At 68.9% G+C, this 17,294-nt stretch overlaps 2 protein-coding genes across 2 annotated transcripts; one reads left to right on the forward strand and one right to left on the reverse strand.

The window, feature by feature from the left end:
* Positions 1-110: 110 nt before the first annotated feature.
* On the reverse strand, positions 111-6,661 carry GLIS2 (GLIS family zinc finger 2). Its single transcript, XM_082772643.1, has 6 exons — positions 6,538-6,661; positions 3,967-4,363; positions 3,641-3,817; positions 3,325-3,458; positions 2,981-3,099; positions 111-2,879 (listed from the first exon to the last, which is right to left on the reverse strand). Exons 2-6 carry the CDS (start codon positions 4,342-4,344, stop codon positions 2,095-2,097), a joined length of 1,593 nt encoding a protein of 530 aa, XP_082628769.1. The 5' UTR covers positions 4,345-4,363; positions 6,538-6,661; the 3' UTR covers positions 111-2,094.
* Positions 6,662-9,705: 3,044 nt separating this feature from the next.
* Positions 9,706-17,214, forward strand: TFAP4 (transcription factor AP-4). Its single transcript, XM_082772075.1, has 7 exons — positions 9,706-9,884; positions 13,967-14,132; positions 14,323-14,421; positions 14,712-14,882; positions 15,197-15,334; positions 16,547-16,705; positions 16,840-17,214. The coding sequence occupies exons 1-7, from the start codon at positions 9,796-9,798 to the stop codon at positions 17,032-17,034; spliced, it is 1,017 nt and encodes a 338-aa protein (XP_082628201.1). The 5' UTR covers positions 9,706-9,795; the 3' UTR covers positions 17,035-17,214.
* The last annotated feature ends 80 nt before the right edge of the window (positions 17,215-17,294 follow it).

Below are 17,294 nucleotides of genomic sequence, written 5' to 3' on the forward strand. Positions count from 1 at the left end.
CCCTGGCGCTGCCCCTGCCCTGCTGCTGTGCCCTGGCCCTCGGCTCAGAGCGCAAAAACACGACCCAGACGCAAGGGACTGGCACGGGCTGCGTCCTGTCCTGCGGATGACGGAAGGTGGAGGAGGAAGGAGGGGTGTCCCCAGCTGGGCCTCAGGGCAGCCAGGGCTGCCAGCGCACAAATCACGCCCGGGAAGGCCGCAGGAGCTATTTTAGTGGGGGGTTGGATGCTCTTGGCCCGGCTGCACACATGCCTCTGGCTCTGGACCACGTGAGAGCCGGGAGCTGCGTGCAGACAGGCAGCAAGGACAGGAGCTGGGTCGGGGCACAGCAGCGAGGAGCCGTGCGGGGACACACGGGGGCTGTCCCTGCTGCAGCCCCTGGCGGGGGCTCAGCCCCCCAGGGAGGCCAGGCAGAGCCAGCCGTGCCCCGGGACCACAACCCCAAGGAGATGGCGCTGGTGTCACCCCCCTGTCCCCTGGCACGAGCTCAGCACTTTGTCCCCATCTTGGGCTCCTCGCTGCCCTCGAGCCCCGGGCACAGACTGAAACAGGAACTTACTTCAACTTTGCTTTATTGTTTTCTTAATAAACTTCCTCTCCCATGGAGGAATATAGTGTTATAGTCGTTAGCTTATCTCTTACTTCTGTAGTCCTTAAACTCTATGCTAACAGCGATGGAGCCCAACAGGAGGAAAATAAAAACAACCCAGAAACTACAATAGAAAGGCACTTAGAGACCGTTAAAATACTGATGTCCTGGAATGTGCAACAACAAACCAACAAACGAGCAAGAAAAACGTACACCGGCCGGGGAGGCCTGGTCGATGGCCGAATGCCATGCTGTGGCAGTGCCGGGCGGCCGCCGCGCCCCGGCCCGAGGACGGTGAGCACGGGGAGACCGGCTCCCCGCGGGGCGTGCGGCCGGGGGACCCGACCCTCCCCGAGCCTGGGCCCCTCCTGGGGCTTCTTGCAGCTGGGTCGGGGTCGGGGAGACCCCCGGTTCGGAGAAAGCCGTGGGCAGGGGTCCTGCCCGGGGCGGGGCGAGGTACGCAGGACCCCCCTGTGCGCACCGGGGCAAGAGAGGCACCCGGTGCCGTGGGAGCGGTCAGGGAGAGCTGGCCCCCGTGCTGGGGGTGGTCGTGGCCCCGGGTGAGTGCGAGCGGTCCCTCAGAGAGGGAGGGTCGGGGCTGGGGGAGCAGGGATGGAGCTCGAGGGGCCTCGGGGCACCTCCGTGGGGTCGCCATCCCCGAGGCTCCTGCCTCGTGGTGCTGCTGGCAGAGCGGAGCGGGCGCCCTGTCTGCCCAGCCGTGCCGGGGCTGCCCAAAATCTCTATTTTAGCCAAGACGCCTGGTGCACCGGCTCTGCCCCACAGCATGGGGCTGGCACCACCCCGTTGGGGCCCCAGGGAGCCGGCACGGCACCGAGCCACGCGGCACCGAGCCGCACGGTGCCAACGTGCCGCTGGCAGCTGCCCGCAGCCCTGCCCGCGCTGCCTGCATGCGCTTCGTTACACGGTTAGGTATGAACATAGCTGAACGCGGTGGCTCTGCCCCGGTGCGGAGCCGGCGCGGCGAGCGGCACACGCGGCCGTGTGCCTTGTCACGGGGGGTGCCGGGGAGGCGGCGCGGGGTGGCCCAGCCGCGGAGCGGGCGTTTTGGGGACGGACACCCAGGAGCAGCCCCCCGAGCTGCCACCCTGCTGTCCCCACCGCAGCCCCGGGCTGGCACCGGCGGGGCCGAGGCCTCGGGCAGGGAGACGCCAAGTCAGCGACAGCAGAAGAGCCCAAGAGGGGCCCCGTCGGAGCAGGGGTCTGGTCGATAAATAAATAGCGGCGTCTCCGGCTGCCGAGGCCGGGGCTGGGCACACGGAGCAGGGCCCCCCCAGGCCCACCCCGCGGGGCCGTGGGGCTCAGGTCGGGCAGCAGCAGGGGGTCGCGGCCGGCTGCGTGCGCCGAGGGATTATTGCTATTCTCAGAAGAGTCCCATCTTCTTTCGTGAAGGTTAAAATCGCGCGCAGGCCCGCTGCCGGCGGAGGCAGCGCCGGGGGTCTCGGCGCGTGTCCCCCCGCCCCGATTCCGGCAGCGGGGCCATCCCCTCAATTCACCACGGCCGGCTTGAGCAGCAAGGAGCCGGGTGGGATGACGACCCAGCCGGGGGGCAGCGCCTCGGGGGGGCTGCCCGCCGCCCCGATCCCGGCCGAGAGGTCGAGCACGGCCCCCGGCAGCAGCGCCAGGCTCTCGGGGGGGGCCCGCAGGCGCCCCAGCTCCGTCCTTTCGCCGCCCGGCTTGCGGCTCTCCGGCCCCTTGCCCCCCTTGCCCCCCGCCGCCTTCTCAGCCTCGGTCTTGGCCCCGCCGGCCAGCAGCGACATGACGGGCAGCCCCAGGCCGCCGGCCGCGAAGGGCGAGGACAGCAGCGGGCTCTTGGCCAAGTTCAAGGGGCCGCCGTTGAGGGGCAGAGCGGGGCCGGGCAGGGCGGGCAGCCCCCCAGAGCCCCCCGCCCCGCAGCCCAACGCGCTCAGGTCGAGGGGGGCCGGCGCCAGCGGGATGGGCAGCCCCGGCAACCCGTGGGGGGCGAAGAGGGCGGCGGGGTTGGGGATGACGAGCTGCGCCCCGTTGACGTAGGGCACGTCGGCCGAGCCCAGGGGCGTCTTGGGGGGCGGGTGGCCCTTGAGCATCTCCTGGTGCTCGTGGGACACGAAGTGGCCGTGGGCTTTGATGTGCTTGCGGAGCGAGCTGGGGTCCGTGTAGCGCTTGTGGCAGCCCGGCATCTTGCAGTAGTAGGGCTTCTCCACGTAGTGGGTGCGGGTGTGCTTGAAGCGGTCGCTGGAGTTGGAGTAGCGCTTGTTGCAGCCTTCGTAGGGGCAGATGTAGGGCTTCTCGCCTGCGGGACGGCACGGTGCCGGGTCTGGCGGGGCCGGACACCTCTACCACCCCCCCCCCCAAAGGGTCACCCCCCCGCCCCGTCCAGCCCCGCACGCTGACCTGTGTGCGAGCGGTTGTGGATCTTCAGGTTCTCCAGGCGGGAGAAGCTCTTGTTGCAGGTGGGGCAGCGATGCGGCTTCTCGTTGGTGTGCGTCCGGATGTGGATCAGCATCTTGTACCTGCACCCGCAGCCGTCAGCTGGGGGGGGCCAGGGCCCGACCCCAAATCTATGCCCCCCCATCCACCCACCACAGCTCGCAGGGACACCCGGTGCCGTCACCCGGTGCCATCACCCGGTGCCATGCACCCTCGCAGCCCAGCCCTCCCCAGGGGTGCAGCGCTGCCCCCCCCCCAGCCCCAATATCCCCCAAGGAGCCCGAGGTGCCCCCCCAGCCCGCACCCACCTGGCGTTGAAGCCCCGTCCGTGGCGGGCGCAGCCCTCCCAGTGGCAGCAGTACCCCGCGTCCTTCTCGGGCTTGACGTGGAAGTCGTTGACGTGGTCCACGAGGTCTTGCAGGAGGTCAAAGAACTGGTTGCACTGCGGGCACGAGGCTGGGGTGAGGTGGGGGGGGCTGCAGACCCTCCATCCTCCCCCAAATCCCCATCCCCGAGGACCCCCCCCCGGACTCCCTGAGGGGTTGGGGAGGTGCAAACAACCCCTTGCATCAGCCCCGTATACTTCTGCCCCCCAGCCCCACATCAGTGCCCCCCCCAGCTGACCTTGGACCAGCGGCAGACGAGCTGTTTGGGCAGGGGCAGCTCCGGGGAGAGGCGCTTGTCCTTGGGGGGGGGCAGGAAGGCGGAGGAGGGCAGGTGCAGGGCCCCCCCGGCCCCGAGCGGCAGGAAGAACTGGAAGGAGCTGGGGATGCCGTCGATGTAGCGCAGGGACTGGAAATCCTACAGCAAAACCCAATGGGGACGGCGGTCAGGGAGGGGGCCCGGGGGTGCAGGGCCCCCCCTCCGACCCCAAAAAAAAGAAATGGGGCGGATTGGGGATGCCAGGAGGGGGTCGTATAGGTGGGGAGGGGGGTCCTGAGTGTACTCACGTGGGGGGCGGCGGGCAGGGGCAGGTCGCTCGCCCCTGGCCGCTCGGGGGACAGCGGGGCGCTGCCCCCCGGGGACTCCCCGCCGGGGGGGGGCGAGAGGCTCAGGTCCATGACGGGCACGGGGGGGAAGCGCCCGTCCCTTTTCTCCAGCAGCTTGGAGTGTGCCAGGAGGCCGGGGGTCCCTCCTGCCCGACGCCCCCCCCGTGCCGAACCCCGGCTCTCCCCGGCCGGCGGGGCGTCCTGGCGTGGAGGGGGGGGGGACACGATGGGGCCGCGGGGTCGGGGGCCGGGGGGGCCCCCCCGTTCCCGTTTGTCCCGGGCAGCCCGCAGCTTGGAGATGCTCAGCTTCAGGTCCAGCGGCTCGTCCAGCGAATGCATGGCGGCGGCGGGCGGGGGGCTGCGGAAATTTGGGGATTATTTGGGAAGGGGGGGGGTCAGCACCGCATCGCCCGGCTCCCCCCACCCCCAGCTGCGGAACCGGGGGGGTCTGGCACGGGCTCAAGGCCGCGGGGCGCTGGCACGGAGCCGGGGCCGTGCCGGTGTCCCCGTGTCCCCATGTCCCCTCCCGCGGCGGGCAAAGGGCAGGGCGCAGCGCGGGGGCGACGTGGGGGGGGGGCACCGAGGTGGGGGGGGGGGGGCTGTGCCCGACCCCATCCCCGACCCCATCCCCATCCCCATCCCCACCCCACTCCCCCCCAGGGGATTCCCCCGCGCCCCCCGCCTGCATCCACGGGGGTGGCCGCCGGGCCCCCCCCTCTCCTCCCTGGGTGCCCCCCCCCGGCCCCCCCCGCCCTTTCCCAGGGGCGGCGGCGGCTCCAGCCCCGCCGTGACCCGAGCGCGTTGGCCCCAGCCCCGGCTTCCTCCCCCGCCGGGGCCCCTCCGCCGCTGGGGCCGGGCAGGGGCTGCCCGCGGCTCGGCTCAGCTCGGGGCCCCCCCCGGCTCCTCCTCAGCCCCCCCCCCTTCCACCCCGGTGCCCCCCCCTTCCCCTTTTCCCCATCCCCCTTTTTTTTTTTTTTTTTTTTTTTTTTTTTCCCTTTTTCCCCCCATCCCGGTGCGTGCGCGCACAGAGCGGGGGGGAGACCGTGGGGCCGGGCGGGGGGGGGGGGGCGCAGCGCACCCAGCACACGTGGCACCCCCCCCCCCCGCGTGTCCAACCCCCCCCCCCCCCATACACACACACACACCCAGGGCCCCCCCCTCGCTGCCGCTGCCGCTGCCACCGCCCCGGGGGGCCCGGCCCCCGCCCTGCCCCGCCGCCGGGGCCCCCCGCTCTGGCCGGGCTCCAGCGCGGCGCAGACGCTGAGGAATGCGGAGGAGCCGCGGGGGGGGGGGGGACACACACACACACACGGGGGGGGGGGCCCGGCCGAGGGGGTGGGGAGACCCCCCCCCCCACCGCACACACACACACATAGATATCCCCCCCCGCCCCATCCTCCAGCCGGTGTGGGGCTGGCCCCATAGGGGGGAGCCCCCTCCCGCCCTATAGCAAGCAGCTGGAGAGGGGGGGGTGCTATAAGAGAAGGTGATGCCCCCCCCCCCCAAAATACAGCCCCCCCATGTCCAAAAGTGGGGGCGCTGCCCTAAGTCGTCCCCCCCCCCTCCCCAGCCTCTCCCCGCACCCCCAGGACGCACAGGAGGCACCCAAGGGTGCGCGGCCCCACGGCACGCATTGGGGTGGGGGGGGGGGGGGCTGACCCCACGGTGGGGGGGGGTCGGGACATGGAGAGGGGGGGGCCCAGGGGAGGGGCGCAGCCCCAGGCCCTTTAAAAATCCCAAACCCACGGCTGGGGCCGCTTCCTCTTCCTGCCACCCGCGGCCCCCGCCCCACGCAGGGATGCGGCGATGGAGCCTCGCGGGGGGGTGGGGGGGGGGGGACGGGACACGGGTGGGGTGGTTTTTTTTTTTGGGGTGGGGGGGGGGATGAACCCAAAAGCTGCCGGGACGCGGCCCTGTGCCAGGTGCCCCAAAAGCGGGGTGGCCACGGCGCTGTCCCCATCTGTGCCCCCACCCCACTCGGGACGGGGTTCGTGGGGTGCCGTGGGGAGGGGGGGGGCACGGGGGGGGGACACACGGAGGGAAGCGGCTTCTGTCGGGCAGCGGAGATGGCTCCGGGAGGGGGGGGGGGGGCAGCCAAAACGTCCCGCGGCCTCGCTGCGGGGACAGCCGGGGGGGGTCCCCGGGGCTACCCACGGGGGTAGTGGGGAGGGGGGGGGGGGACCCAGCGGCGGGGTGACATCACCGCCCCCCCCCCAAAAAAAAATAATGAATAAATAGATAGATAGATAAATAAATATAAATAAAGGATAAATAAAGCCCCGAGCATCCCCCCCCCAAAAAAAAAAAAACGCCGACAAGGACGGAGCCGGAGGGAGGACGCGGTCACGGGTGGGTGACACAAAAGGCGAGCTTGGAGGGGGGGGGGGCACGCCGGGAGCCTCCTGGGGGGGCTGTCACGCGTCCGGGGGGGCTCCCACCACCACCACCAGCACCAGCACCAGCAGTACCACCAGTATGACCAGTACCACCAGTACCATCCCCGCTCCCCCCCCCCCCCAGCCCGCTGCCTACCTGCGGGCGGCTCAGCGCGGGGCTCGGCGCACGGCCCCCCCCCGCCGTGGGGCCAGCGGGCGGCTCCGCCACATCTGCGAGGCGCCGGGGCCGGGGGCGGTGGGAACGGCGGGGGCTCTGCCCCCCCACCCCCCCACCCCCACCCACCCCACAAACCACCCCACCCCACCCCACAACCACCGCCCCCCCCGGCCGGCCGGCAGGCAGCCCCGGGGCGGGGCGGGGGCTCTGCCCGCCGTGATTTATGGCCGCCCCCCCCCCCCCCCCGGAGAGCCCCGCTAGGACCGGCCCCGCCGCGCCGCCGCCCCGGCAGCCATTCGCGGGTGGGAGCTGAGCGCATGCTTGGGACCGCCCCGGGGGGGGGCGTGGGGGGGTTTTGGGGGGGTTTTGGGGGGTTTTAGGGGGGCTGCGGGGGTTGGGGAGAAGCGGGGGGGGGCGCACGGATGGGCAGATGGAGACGCACGGGGAGCCCCCGTGGAGGGGACGCGCACACGCGTGGGCGCTGCTGCTCCTCCTGGGGGGGGCGTCACGCGTGGGGGGGGGTAAAATAAAATGAGGGGGGGGGGGGACGTGGCGTGGGGTCCCCCCCCCACCCCAGCCGGGCCGGATGCAGGAAGCGAATCCCCCCCCCCCCCCCCCCATAGGGATTTAGGGGGGACTCGGGTGTCTGGGGGGGGTTTTGGGGGGGATTCGTGTGCTGCCGCGGGGGGGGCGGGGGGGGGGGGCGAATTTCCCGCGTGACGCCAGCGCCGCTCCGTGACGTCACGGCCTGGCAGGGCCTCCCTATGACGTCACCCCCCCGCGGCGCGCCTGGAGGAGGGAGGGGAGGGAGGGGAAGGGGGCGGGATGGGGCGGGGGGGGGCGCACCGGGGGGGGGTTGTCCCCGGGGCTCCTTCCGCAGGCAGGATGTGGCGGCTGGGCCCGGCGGGGGGGTGTCCCCGCTGTCACGCCCCACGCGTGTTTTTTTTTTGTTTTTCCTTTTTTTTTGTTTTTTTTTTTAGGGGGGGGGCAAATCCACGCGGGGAGGGGCAGGGCGGAAAGCAGGGCACAGCCCCGTGGCTGGGGGGGGGACATCCGCCACATCCGCCACCCGGTTGTGCCCCCCCCCCCCCCCCCAGGGGAGTTGTCACCCGTGTGGCACCCCCCCCAGTGCAAAATCAGCCCCCCCCCCCCCCCAAAATCCAAATGTGCCGTGGTCCCCAAAGCCACCTCTGAGCCCCACACGTGGTCTGAGCCCACCCCCCCCAAGGCCACCAGCAGCACCCCAAAGTCCCTGCCTCCCCCCCACTTGCCCCATTTGGCAGCCCCACGGGGACGGAATGGGGTGGGGTGGGGTGGGGATGGGGTCAGATGGGGCGACACAGGGTGGACAAGGACGGGGTGGATGGGATGGGGATAGGAAAGGATGGGATAGGGCAGGACGCGATGGGATGGGATAATGGGATGGGGATAGGATAGGATGGGATAATGGGATAGGGAAGGATGGGATAGGATAGGATGGGATAGGGTCAGATGGGATGGGAACAGGATAGGATCAGGTAGGGGTGGCACAGGATAGGATAGGGATGGGATGGGGATAGGAAAGGATGGGATAGGGTGGGATAGGGTCGGATGGGATATGGTGGGTTGGGATGGGGACAGATGAGATGGGATGGGATGGGATGGGGTCAGGAGGGGACGGCACAGGATGGGACGGGGATGGGATGGGGATAGGAAAGGATGGGATGGGATGTGGTAGGATAGGATGAGACAGGAGTATGAAAGGATGGGATATAGTCAAATGGGATACAATGGGATGGGATAGGGTCAGATGGGATACAATGGGATGGGGACAGGACAGAGAAGGATAGGGTCAGGTGGGGGTGGCACAACATGGGATAGGGATGGAATGCAGATAGGGAAGGATGCGGTAGGATGGGGTAGGGTCAGCTGGGACAGGGCAAAATGGGATGGGGACAGGATGGGGCAGGGATAGGATCAGATGGGGTGGCATAGGATAGAATAGGGATGGGCTGGGGATAGGAAAGGATGGGAGAGGGTCAGATGAGATAGGGTCGGATGGGATGGGGACAGGACAGAGCAGGATAGGGGCAGGTGGGGGTGGCACAGGATGGGATAGGGATGGGATGGGGTAGGACAGGATGGGATAGGGTGGGATGGGATGGGGACAGGGAAGGATGGGGTAGAGTTGGATGGGATATGGTCAGATGGGATAGGGTCGGATGGGATGAGGACAGGATAGAGCAGATAGAGTCAAATGGGATAGGAAAGGATGGGATGGGCTGGGATGGGACGGAGATAGGAAAGGATGGGATAGGGTCAGATGGGGTAGAGTGTTATGGGGACAGGACAGAGCAGGATAGGGTTGGGAGGGGTGGCACAGAATGGGATAGGGATGGGATGGGGATAGGAAAGGATGGGATGGGGTAGGACAGGATGGAACGGGGACAGGACAGGATGGCATAGGGTTGGATGGGATACGTTCAGATGGGATAGGGTCGGATAGGATGGGATGGGGATAGGACAGCAGGATAGGGTCAGGAGGGGGTGGTGCTGGATGGGATAGGGATGGGATAGGGATAGGGATAGGGCCAGATGGGATGGGATGGGACAGGACAGAGCAGGATAAGGTCAGCTGGGGGTGGCACAGGACAGGACAGGGCTAGGACAGGGCCAAGAAAGAGCAGGACCGAGTCGGACAGGCCAGGACGGGGTCACACAGGACGCTGCCAGAACCCAGCAGACCACAACCCCGAGATTACCACCGCCCCCACCGCCCCCCCGCTCAGTCCAGCACCCACTGGGGGCACCACAAGCAGGAGGGGGGGGCCTACACCCGGTGCCCTACCAACACATCTCCCCCCACCCCCCTTCCGCCGACCCAGTGCGACCCCCACAACCCCCCAGCCACCCCTCTGCGCACCCCATCGGCGCCCCCGGCATCCCCCAGTAAACCCCCCCAAACCCCCCCCAAACCCCCCTTAAACCCCTCCAACCCCCCCTAAACCCCTTGCAACCCCCCTCAGGAACCCCCCCGGAGCCCCTCTCCCCCCTCTCCCCGGCGGAGCCCGCGCCGTCCTTTGTTTACATGGGCCGGTGGCTGGCGGAGGCGGCGCCGCCGGGGGAGGGAGCGCTGCTGTGCTGGGCTCGGCTCTCCCCAGCTGTTTCCCGCCTTGTGAGACACACGCACACGCACACCCGCACCCGCACCGGCCCCGCAGCGGCCCCGCAGCCCCGGCCCCGCAGCCCCGGCCGGCCATGGAGTACTTCATGGTGCCCGCCCCGAAGATGCCCTCCCTGCAGCACTTCAGGAAATCCGAGAAGGAGGTCATCGGCGGGCTCTGCAGGTGGGGCACGGCTCTCCCCGCGCTTCTGCCCCTTTCCACCATTTTCTCCTTTTTTATTGCTATCATTATCTCATTCTTCGTTTTTCATGTGTGTTTTTTTTTTTTTTATTATTTATTTTTTTTTTTTAAATCTGTATTTTTATTCCTTTCCTATCCCGCTCCTTCCCCAGCACGTGGGTGCGCGCCCGGGGGCGCCGCGCACATGGGGCCGGGCCCCGCCAGCGGCCATGCGGCCTCCAAGGGGGGGGGGGGGGGAGGGCTGGGGGGGGGCCGGGGCTGCTGCTACCGCTGGGGGTGGACGGGAGGGGGGGGGAGGAGGCACCGAGCAGCCCCGTGTCCCCCGTCCCCCCCCCCCGGGCACCGGCACCGGGACACGAGGGGGGAGCGGAGCCCGGAGGAGGGGGACCCGGGGGCGCCCCGACGGCGGCGGGGCCCGAGATTGGGGGGGTGGTGGTTGGGGGGGGGGGGGGGCGGTGGTGGTGGCGGTGGAGGCGGCGGGGGGCGTGCGGTGGGGCCGGGGGGGGGGCGTGTGTTTACTGCGGGCCCGGCCGTGACTCTGCAGCCCTCCCGGAGGAGGCGGGCCGGGACCGGGGCCGGGGCTGCCGGGATTTGTAGTGCGGAGCCCCCCCCCCGGGCACCGGGCTCGGGGCCCCGGAGCACAAAGCCGGGAGGCCCCCGGGGAGCTGCTGGGGGACGAGGAGGAGGAGGAGGAGGAAGGAGGAGGAGGAGGACGGGGATGGGGATGGGGATGGGGATGGGGATGGCGGCCTCGATCCCAGCCCCGGTCCCGGCCCCGGCCCCTCCGCCCCGCCCTCGGCCCGGGTGCGGCCCCGGCGGGTCCCCACGCGGCTCCATGGCGGCGGGGCCTGCTCGGGCCTCTGCCGGGCCCCCGCGCTCACACACGGCTTTACACGCTCACACGGACCCTTACACACTCACACGCACCCTTACACACGCCTTTACACGCGCGCACCGACACCCACGCGGCCCCCAGCCCGGCTGCGGCGTGGCCGTGGCCCCCCGCGGGGGGCTCGGGGGCGCACGGGTTGGGGAGGGGGTGCTGCTCTCAGGGGGCTGGGGGGAGCCCCTGGGGGCTTGGGGACACCCTGCCTGCGAGCTTCCACTTGGGGTGCACCCAGGAGATCAGGGAGATCGGGGACACCCTGCCCGTGAGCTCGGGGAGCTGGGGTGCACCCCTCTTGCAAACTCGGGGAGCTCAGGGACACCCTGCACGTGGGCTCGGGGAGCTCAGGGATGCCCTGCCCGCGTGCCTGGAGACACCCTGCCTTATCCTGCAGGCTTGGGGGACCCAGGTGCACCCTGCCTGGGAGCTCGGGGACACTATCCCCTTCCTGCAGGCTTGGGGAACGTGTGTACGCCCTGCCTGGGAGCTCGGGGAACCTGGGTGCGTCCTGCCTGCAAGCTTGGGGAGCTCAGGGACACCCTGCCTTCGAGCCTGGGGATGCCCTGCCCTGCTTGCATGCTTGGGTAGCCTCAGGGATGCCATACCTATGAGCTCAGGAAGCTTGGGGACACCCAGCTGGTGAGTTCAGGGTGCTTGGATACACCCTGAGCTCGGGGACACCCTGTCTGAGAGCTTGAAGAGTTCAGCAACACCCTGCCTGGGAGCTCGGGGACACCCTGAGCTTGGGGACACCCGGAGCTCGGGGACATCCAGCCCACTGGTGCAGCCCAGGCCATGAGCTGCAGGCACCGACAAACATGGGCTGGCACAGCGGGGCGTCCTCGTGAGTTGTGTGGTGGCTGCCAGCTTTCATCCCCCGTGGTTTTGCTTTCCTCGAGGTCCAGGCGAGTGTTGGTGTCCCCGCCGGGTCCCACGTGGGTGCCGCCATGCAGCTGGCGAGGGAAGGATCAAATTCTACCTGCCCAGCCCACGCCTTGCGTCCGGGTGCACCCGCGGCACGGAGTGGGGGCTGTGGGCACCCCGGGGCTTCTCCCCGACGTGGCTTTTATGGCACGAGAGCTTCCGTGCACAGGAGTGTCCGGGGCAGGAAGGGAGAGCCCGGGTGTGCTGCTGGCGCGTCCCAGCACCGTGGGGCTGGGGCTGGGGCTGGATCTGCCCCGCTTGGGCACAGCCACCGTGGGCAGGCGCAGGCAGGCAGCAGCCGGGCACCGCGTGGAGATCCCGGTGTGGAGCCCGCTCCCGGGGTGGCACTGGGCGCCAGGACAGCTTCTGAATCGAGGCCTTTCTTTTTCCCCTTTCTGTATTTAGCTGTCACTTTTTAGGTCTCTTCCCAGGAAGAGCAGCTGGGGAAGGTTACGAGAGGTCTGCTGGTGAGGAAACGGGCCCTTCCTCCTTTTCTTGTATTTAAGAAACCGGTTCCGCGCTGCCCGGCCCGAAACATCCCCATCTAATTCCCCCTGTGGGCCTGCAGCTGGTGGCCCTCGGGCCGGAGAGGCATCGGTGCGGGATGACGAGGGGCAGATCCTGCCCTGGAGGAGGGACAGTGACCCTGGCAGCCACCACGCTCACCCCACGACAAGTGGACGTGAGCCCGTGCCCGCTGCTGTGGCTGCCCCGACATCGTGCTGTGTCCTAACAGCCGTGATGGGCGCACACAGGGCACAGCCCCAGAGCCCCAGGGCACCCCATGGAGCTGTGCCAGGGGATCTGCTGCCTCCAGTGCTCCTCACCCAGCGCCAGCCTGCAGCGCAGCGCTGTCTGGGCAGCCGGGCACCGACGTCTTCCCCGTCCCCGTGGGCTGAGCCAGGACCTTCCCCAGACACACGGCGCAGGGCAGCACAGTCCCAGCTCCCTGTGCTGGAGCTGAAGATAACGCCGTGGCCCCGCAGCCGGCGCGATGCAGACGAGGGGCGAGAGGAGGTGGGGAGGCTCGGCTCGCTGTGCCTGCGCCGTGGCGTCAGCCCCTGGCGCTGCTTGGCACTTGGACGTGTGTTAAAACGCAGGCTGGGGCCGTGCACGGCGCTGCTGCCTGCAGGTGAAGGCCAAAGCCCCTCTTATCTGGCCTCGTGCCGGCCGCCTGTCCCCTCTGTTTTGTCTTCGGTGTTTCGCAGCTTCCCCAGCCCCGGCTCTGCACGGGGCTGGGAGCCTGGTGGCGGGGCCAGGCTGCGGCACTTTGGTCTCTGTCACCCCAGCACTGAGGCTCTGTGTTGCCTCCTTGCTCGCTGCCCCGTGCCAAAATCACTGCCCTCTGCGTGCCAGCACCCCATGGGGTCAGGAGGCGCAGGGTGCGCGTGCTGCCCCTTCCCCCCGCCGCGGATCCCCTTTTGTTCTGCTCCTTTATTGCCCCCTTGCTTCCAGGATTCGGTCTCCCTGCTCCCCGCACCACCTTGGGGCTGCTGAAGAAGCCGAGCTGGGGGGGTTGGAGAACCGTGACCCCCCCCCAGCTCTGAGCTTCACCAGGGCGCAGCGCCCGGCCGGGGCACGCTGGCGGTGGCCGGCGGTGTTTCCCGGCCCAGCTGTGGGGCGAGGGCGCGCAGGAAGCAGGCGGGAGCTGCGGCTTCGGGCGGGACGGGGGCTTCTCCGCCGGGAGCTGTCATCTGGAAGCCATCAGCGGGGCGGAGGGAGCCGCCTTCCCGGGGCCACACACGCCGGCCGGCCCCGCGGGGACGCAGCCGGCGGCCTCGCCCTCCCGCCCGCGCCGGGTCCCGCGGCCGCTGCCAGCGCGTGGGCACGGCGTGGCACGGCCCCGAGGCGATGCCGGTGGAGCAGGCGCCCGCACGTGGCTCCGGACAGGGCGTTTTTGCTCAGGGGGTGTCCGTCAGTCCCTCTTCCTCACGGCTTTCTGGAGCTTTCTGGAGCTCTGTGGGGACGGGAGCGTTCCCAGCTCGCCCCGACGGCAGCGTCAGGCAGCCTCTCCCCGTCCTGCACAGGGCAGAGGTTGTGCTGCGTCCCTCCTACCTGCGGCTGGAGCATTCACCCCGCGGGCTCAGCATGGCCGTGCTGTCGGGATTCGGCTCTGCCCTTCCAGAGGGTTCTCCCCACGGTGTTCCCCATCCCTTCGGCCGCTTGGGGCTGCAAATCGAGGCGGTGCGGTGCTGGGGATGCCGGTCCCTGGGGGTGCAGCCCCCCCACCTCTCACACCCAGCCTCTCTCGCAGCTTGGCCAACATCCCGTTGACTCCGGAGACCCAGCGGGACCAGGAGCGGCGGATACGCAGGGAGATCGCCAACAGCAATGAGCGAAGGCGGATGCAGAGCATCAACGCCGGCTTCCAGTCGCTGAAAACCCTCATCCCGCACACGGACGGGGAGAAGCTCAGCAAGGTGAGCCGGGGCTGACGTGGGTGATGCAGGTGTCAGTCCCACACCTTGTGCTTCCCTACACTGCTTCTTGCCTGGGAAGGGCAAAGGAGGGCTCGTGCTGGCTGCAGGGAAATCCCAAGGGAGGTGTAGGGCAGGGGGCTCGGGGAGGGACCATGATTTCTGCCTCACCGCCCCCCCGGCTCTCCTGCAGGCGGCCATCCTCCAGCAGACGGCGGAGTACATCTTCTCCCTGGAGCAGGAGAAGACCCGGCTACTGCAGCAGAACACCCAGCTCAAGCGGTTCATCCAGGTGCTGCCCCAGGCGCTGCGAGGGGACGGTCCTGGGGGCTGGGGAAGGGACGGTTCCCGCTGCCTGGGGTCCGTCCTAGGACATGGAGCGGGGGGGAGCAGATGGAGGCACCGACCCCGCATGCTGCCCGTGTCCCCAGAGCCCCTTCCTTTGTTGGGGAGCCCTGGGATGTGCTGGGGATGGCCACAGGGGTGGCACTGCCCAGCCCTGGTCCGGTTGGAGGGCTGGGAGGGGAGGGCAGCGCCAGGGCTGAGCCCCCATCCCCTGACACCGCGTCCCCGTGGCGGCAGGAGTTCAGCGGCTCCTCCCCGAAGCGGCGACGGGCGGAGGACAAAGACGAGGGCATCGGCTCGCCGGACATTTGGGAGGACGAGAAGGCCGAGGACCTGCGGCGGGAGATGATCGAGCTCCGGCAGCAGCTGGACAAGGAGCGCTCGGTCCGCATGATGCTGGAGGAGCAGGTGAGGCCGCGGGATGGGGCTGGCGGTGCGCGGGGCGGGCTCGCCCTCTAGCGGGCTGCACCATGGGGATGCTGGAGGTGTTTTGGGGCCGGCTGCGTGGCTGGGATGAGCCCCTCTTGCAGCGAGCCCCTCTTGTGAGGAGAGGGTTCCACCGTCCAGCTCCCTGTCCTCAAGCTCGGCTGTGCGCTCTCCTCCTTGTCCCCACATTGTCCACCCCGTGGCTCCGTGCTCGGGGACGTCCCAGCTCGGGTCGGGGCAGCGTGCACGGCACGGGCTGTGCTCCCCCAACACAACAGGACCCTCTCTGCTGGCAGGTTCGCTCCCTGGAGGCCCACATGTACCCCGAGAAGCTGAAGGTGATTGCTCAGCAAGTGCAGCTCCAGCAGCAGCAGGAGCAGGTGAGGTTGCTGCACCAGGAGAAGCTAGAGCGCGAGCAGCAGATCCGAACCCAGGTGAGTGCAGACGTGTCCCACCACCCGCCCGGCTGCGGGGACGCCCCGGCAGCCCCCGTCCCTGCAGGTTTTCCCCTGGGATGTGCAGGGTGGAGAAGCACAAGGGGGCAGGGCGGTTCGATGAAGGGCTTGGCACTGGTGGGAGGCTGGGGTGGGCAAAGCGCCAGTGTTAGGGAGCCTGGAAGGGGTTGGTGCTGAGGTTCACCTCTCACTGGGGGACTCCAGCTGATTTTTGGGGATGCCAGAACCGCTCGCTGCCGCCTGCAAGGCTGGGACGGGCAGCAGGCACGCTGGCAAGCATCGCTGCCTGGCAGAAGCAGCAGGACTGCAGGGCCAGGAGCCTTCATCCCTAGGGGTGAGGAGTGTAAAAGGGAGCGAGGAACACCGGCTTCCTCTGTCGTTTGGCTTCTGCAGAGATGCTTCCCTGCAGGAGCCCTCCCGGCCGCCTCCTGGGGAAGCTCAGCATAATTTTAGGTGAAGGCTCCTTAACCTCCTGCAAAGAGGGCAGCTCTTTGCACCCGCTATTTTAGCAGGGATTTTTGAGGGGTGCAGCGTGTTCCCGGCCGAGCCGGTCGGGGCGATAGCAGGGCGAGCGCACAGCAGCTGCTCGGGTCTGGCTTTAAGCCTCTGCCTGCCTGAAAACCAAAAGCGTCAGGATACGGGGGGGGAGGAGGAGGAATTCTTCAAGTTCATCCGGATGCCTCCTGCCCTGCCAAAGCCAAGCTGCCTGCAGCTTTCAGCTGGCGTCCTCTTGTGTCCATCCAGGAGGGGCGAGCAGTAGCTGATGGAGCTTTTATGGCCTCTCGGCAAGCGGCGCTCCCCATCGCCTTGCCCGGGTCCAGGGGCTCCTGCCCGCCGTGTGCAGTTATGGGGCTGCCCCTCTTCTGGTTCCCACTTCGAGCCACGGTTATTTCAAGTGGAAACTGGGCATGGAGCATAGTGAAACACCGCTGCGAGCAGGAGGGATGGGTTAGGGCACTGCTTCCATCCCTGATTACCTGCATCAGGGTGGCCACAAGGCCCCCAGCGCCGCTCCGGGGTGCAGCCCAGTGTTGGGGTGCTCTTGGGGATGTTCCCATACAGCTCACAGCTCTGGGTAGGGCAGAGGCAAAGGGGACAAGGGGTTTGGGGCAGGAGCTGTCGCCCTGGGGTGGGGGGAATTCCCCAGAGGGAAGCTTTGCCTTGCTGACTGGGATTTGCTTCTGCGCCCAGCTCCTGCCAGCACACGGTCCCCCAGCGCCCACCCACCACCCCACTGTGATCGTACCAGCACCGCCTCCCTCCCATCACGTCACCGTGGTCACCATGGGCCCGTCCTCGGTCATCAACACAGTCTCCACGTCCCGGCAAAACCTGGACACCATCGTTCAGGTAGGGAGGGTTTGCGGCAGTGCCCGGGGGGGGAGCACCGCAGGGTGCCCCGGGGACGTGGGGGGTCCCCAAACCCGACGTGAGGGTCTGAGGGGGGTGTCACCGTCCTGACGGCCGTCGGTTGCCCCCGGCAGGCGATCCAGCACATCGAGGGGACGCAGGAGAAGCAGCTGCAGGAAGAGGAGCAGCGGCGTGCCGTCATCGTGACGCCCGCCCGCGCCTGCCCCGAGCCCTCCGCCTCCGACACCGCCTCCGACACGGAGGGCAACGACAGTGACTCCATGGACCAGAGCAAAGAAGACCCCTCGGGGGAAGGGGAACTGCCCTGACACCCCCCGGCCGGCAGCCGGGGCGGGGAGCGGGGCGAGGGAGGGAAACGTCAGAGAATATGCTGAAATTTTTAAAAAATACGATGCGATTTGGGTCTCTTTTATGACCTTTTTCCAATACTGTAAATCAGAGCGCTAGAACCGGGCGACGTTCGCTGCTCAGTTCCCAGCGAGCGGGGAGCCGGGGGGGGGCCGGGACGGGGGGGGGCGGCGGCGGGCACTCGAGGGGGGACAGAACTGGAACCGGGGCTCGGGGTGCA

Source organism: Aythya marila (assembly GCF_965140915.1).
Source record: "Aythya marila genome assembly, chromosome: 15".
Taxonomy (NCBI): Eukaryota; Metazoa; Chordata; class Aves; order Anseriformes; family Anatidae; genus Aythya; species Aythya marila.

Coding starts and splice junctions, on each gene's coding strand:
- TFAP4 (XM_082772075.1), top strand. CDS start 9,796: ATGGAGTACTTCATGGTGCCCGCCCCGAAGATGCCCTCCCTGCAGCAC. Junction 9,885..13,966: donor GTCATCGGCGGGCTCTGCAG/GTGGGGCACGGC, acceptor CCTCTCTCGCAG/CTTGGCCAACATCCCGTTGA. Junction 16,706..16,839: donor ACCTGGACACCATCGTTCAG/GTAGGGAGGGTT, acceptor TGCCCCCGGCAG/GCGATCCAGCACATCGAGGG.
- GLIS2 (XM_082772643.1), bottom strand. CDS start 4,344: ATGCATTCGCTGGACGAGCCGCTGGACCTGAAGCTGAGCATCTCCAAG. Junction 3,818..3,966: donor CCCTGCCCGCCGCCCCCCAC/GTGAGTACACTC, acceptor GTTTTGCTGTAG/GATTTCCAGTCCCTGCGCTA. Junction 2,880..2,980: donor CCACAACCGCTCGCACACAG/GTCAGCGTGCGG, acceptor GCCGTCCCGCAG/GCGAGAAGCCCTACATCTGC.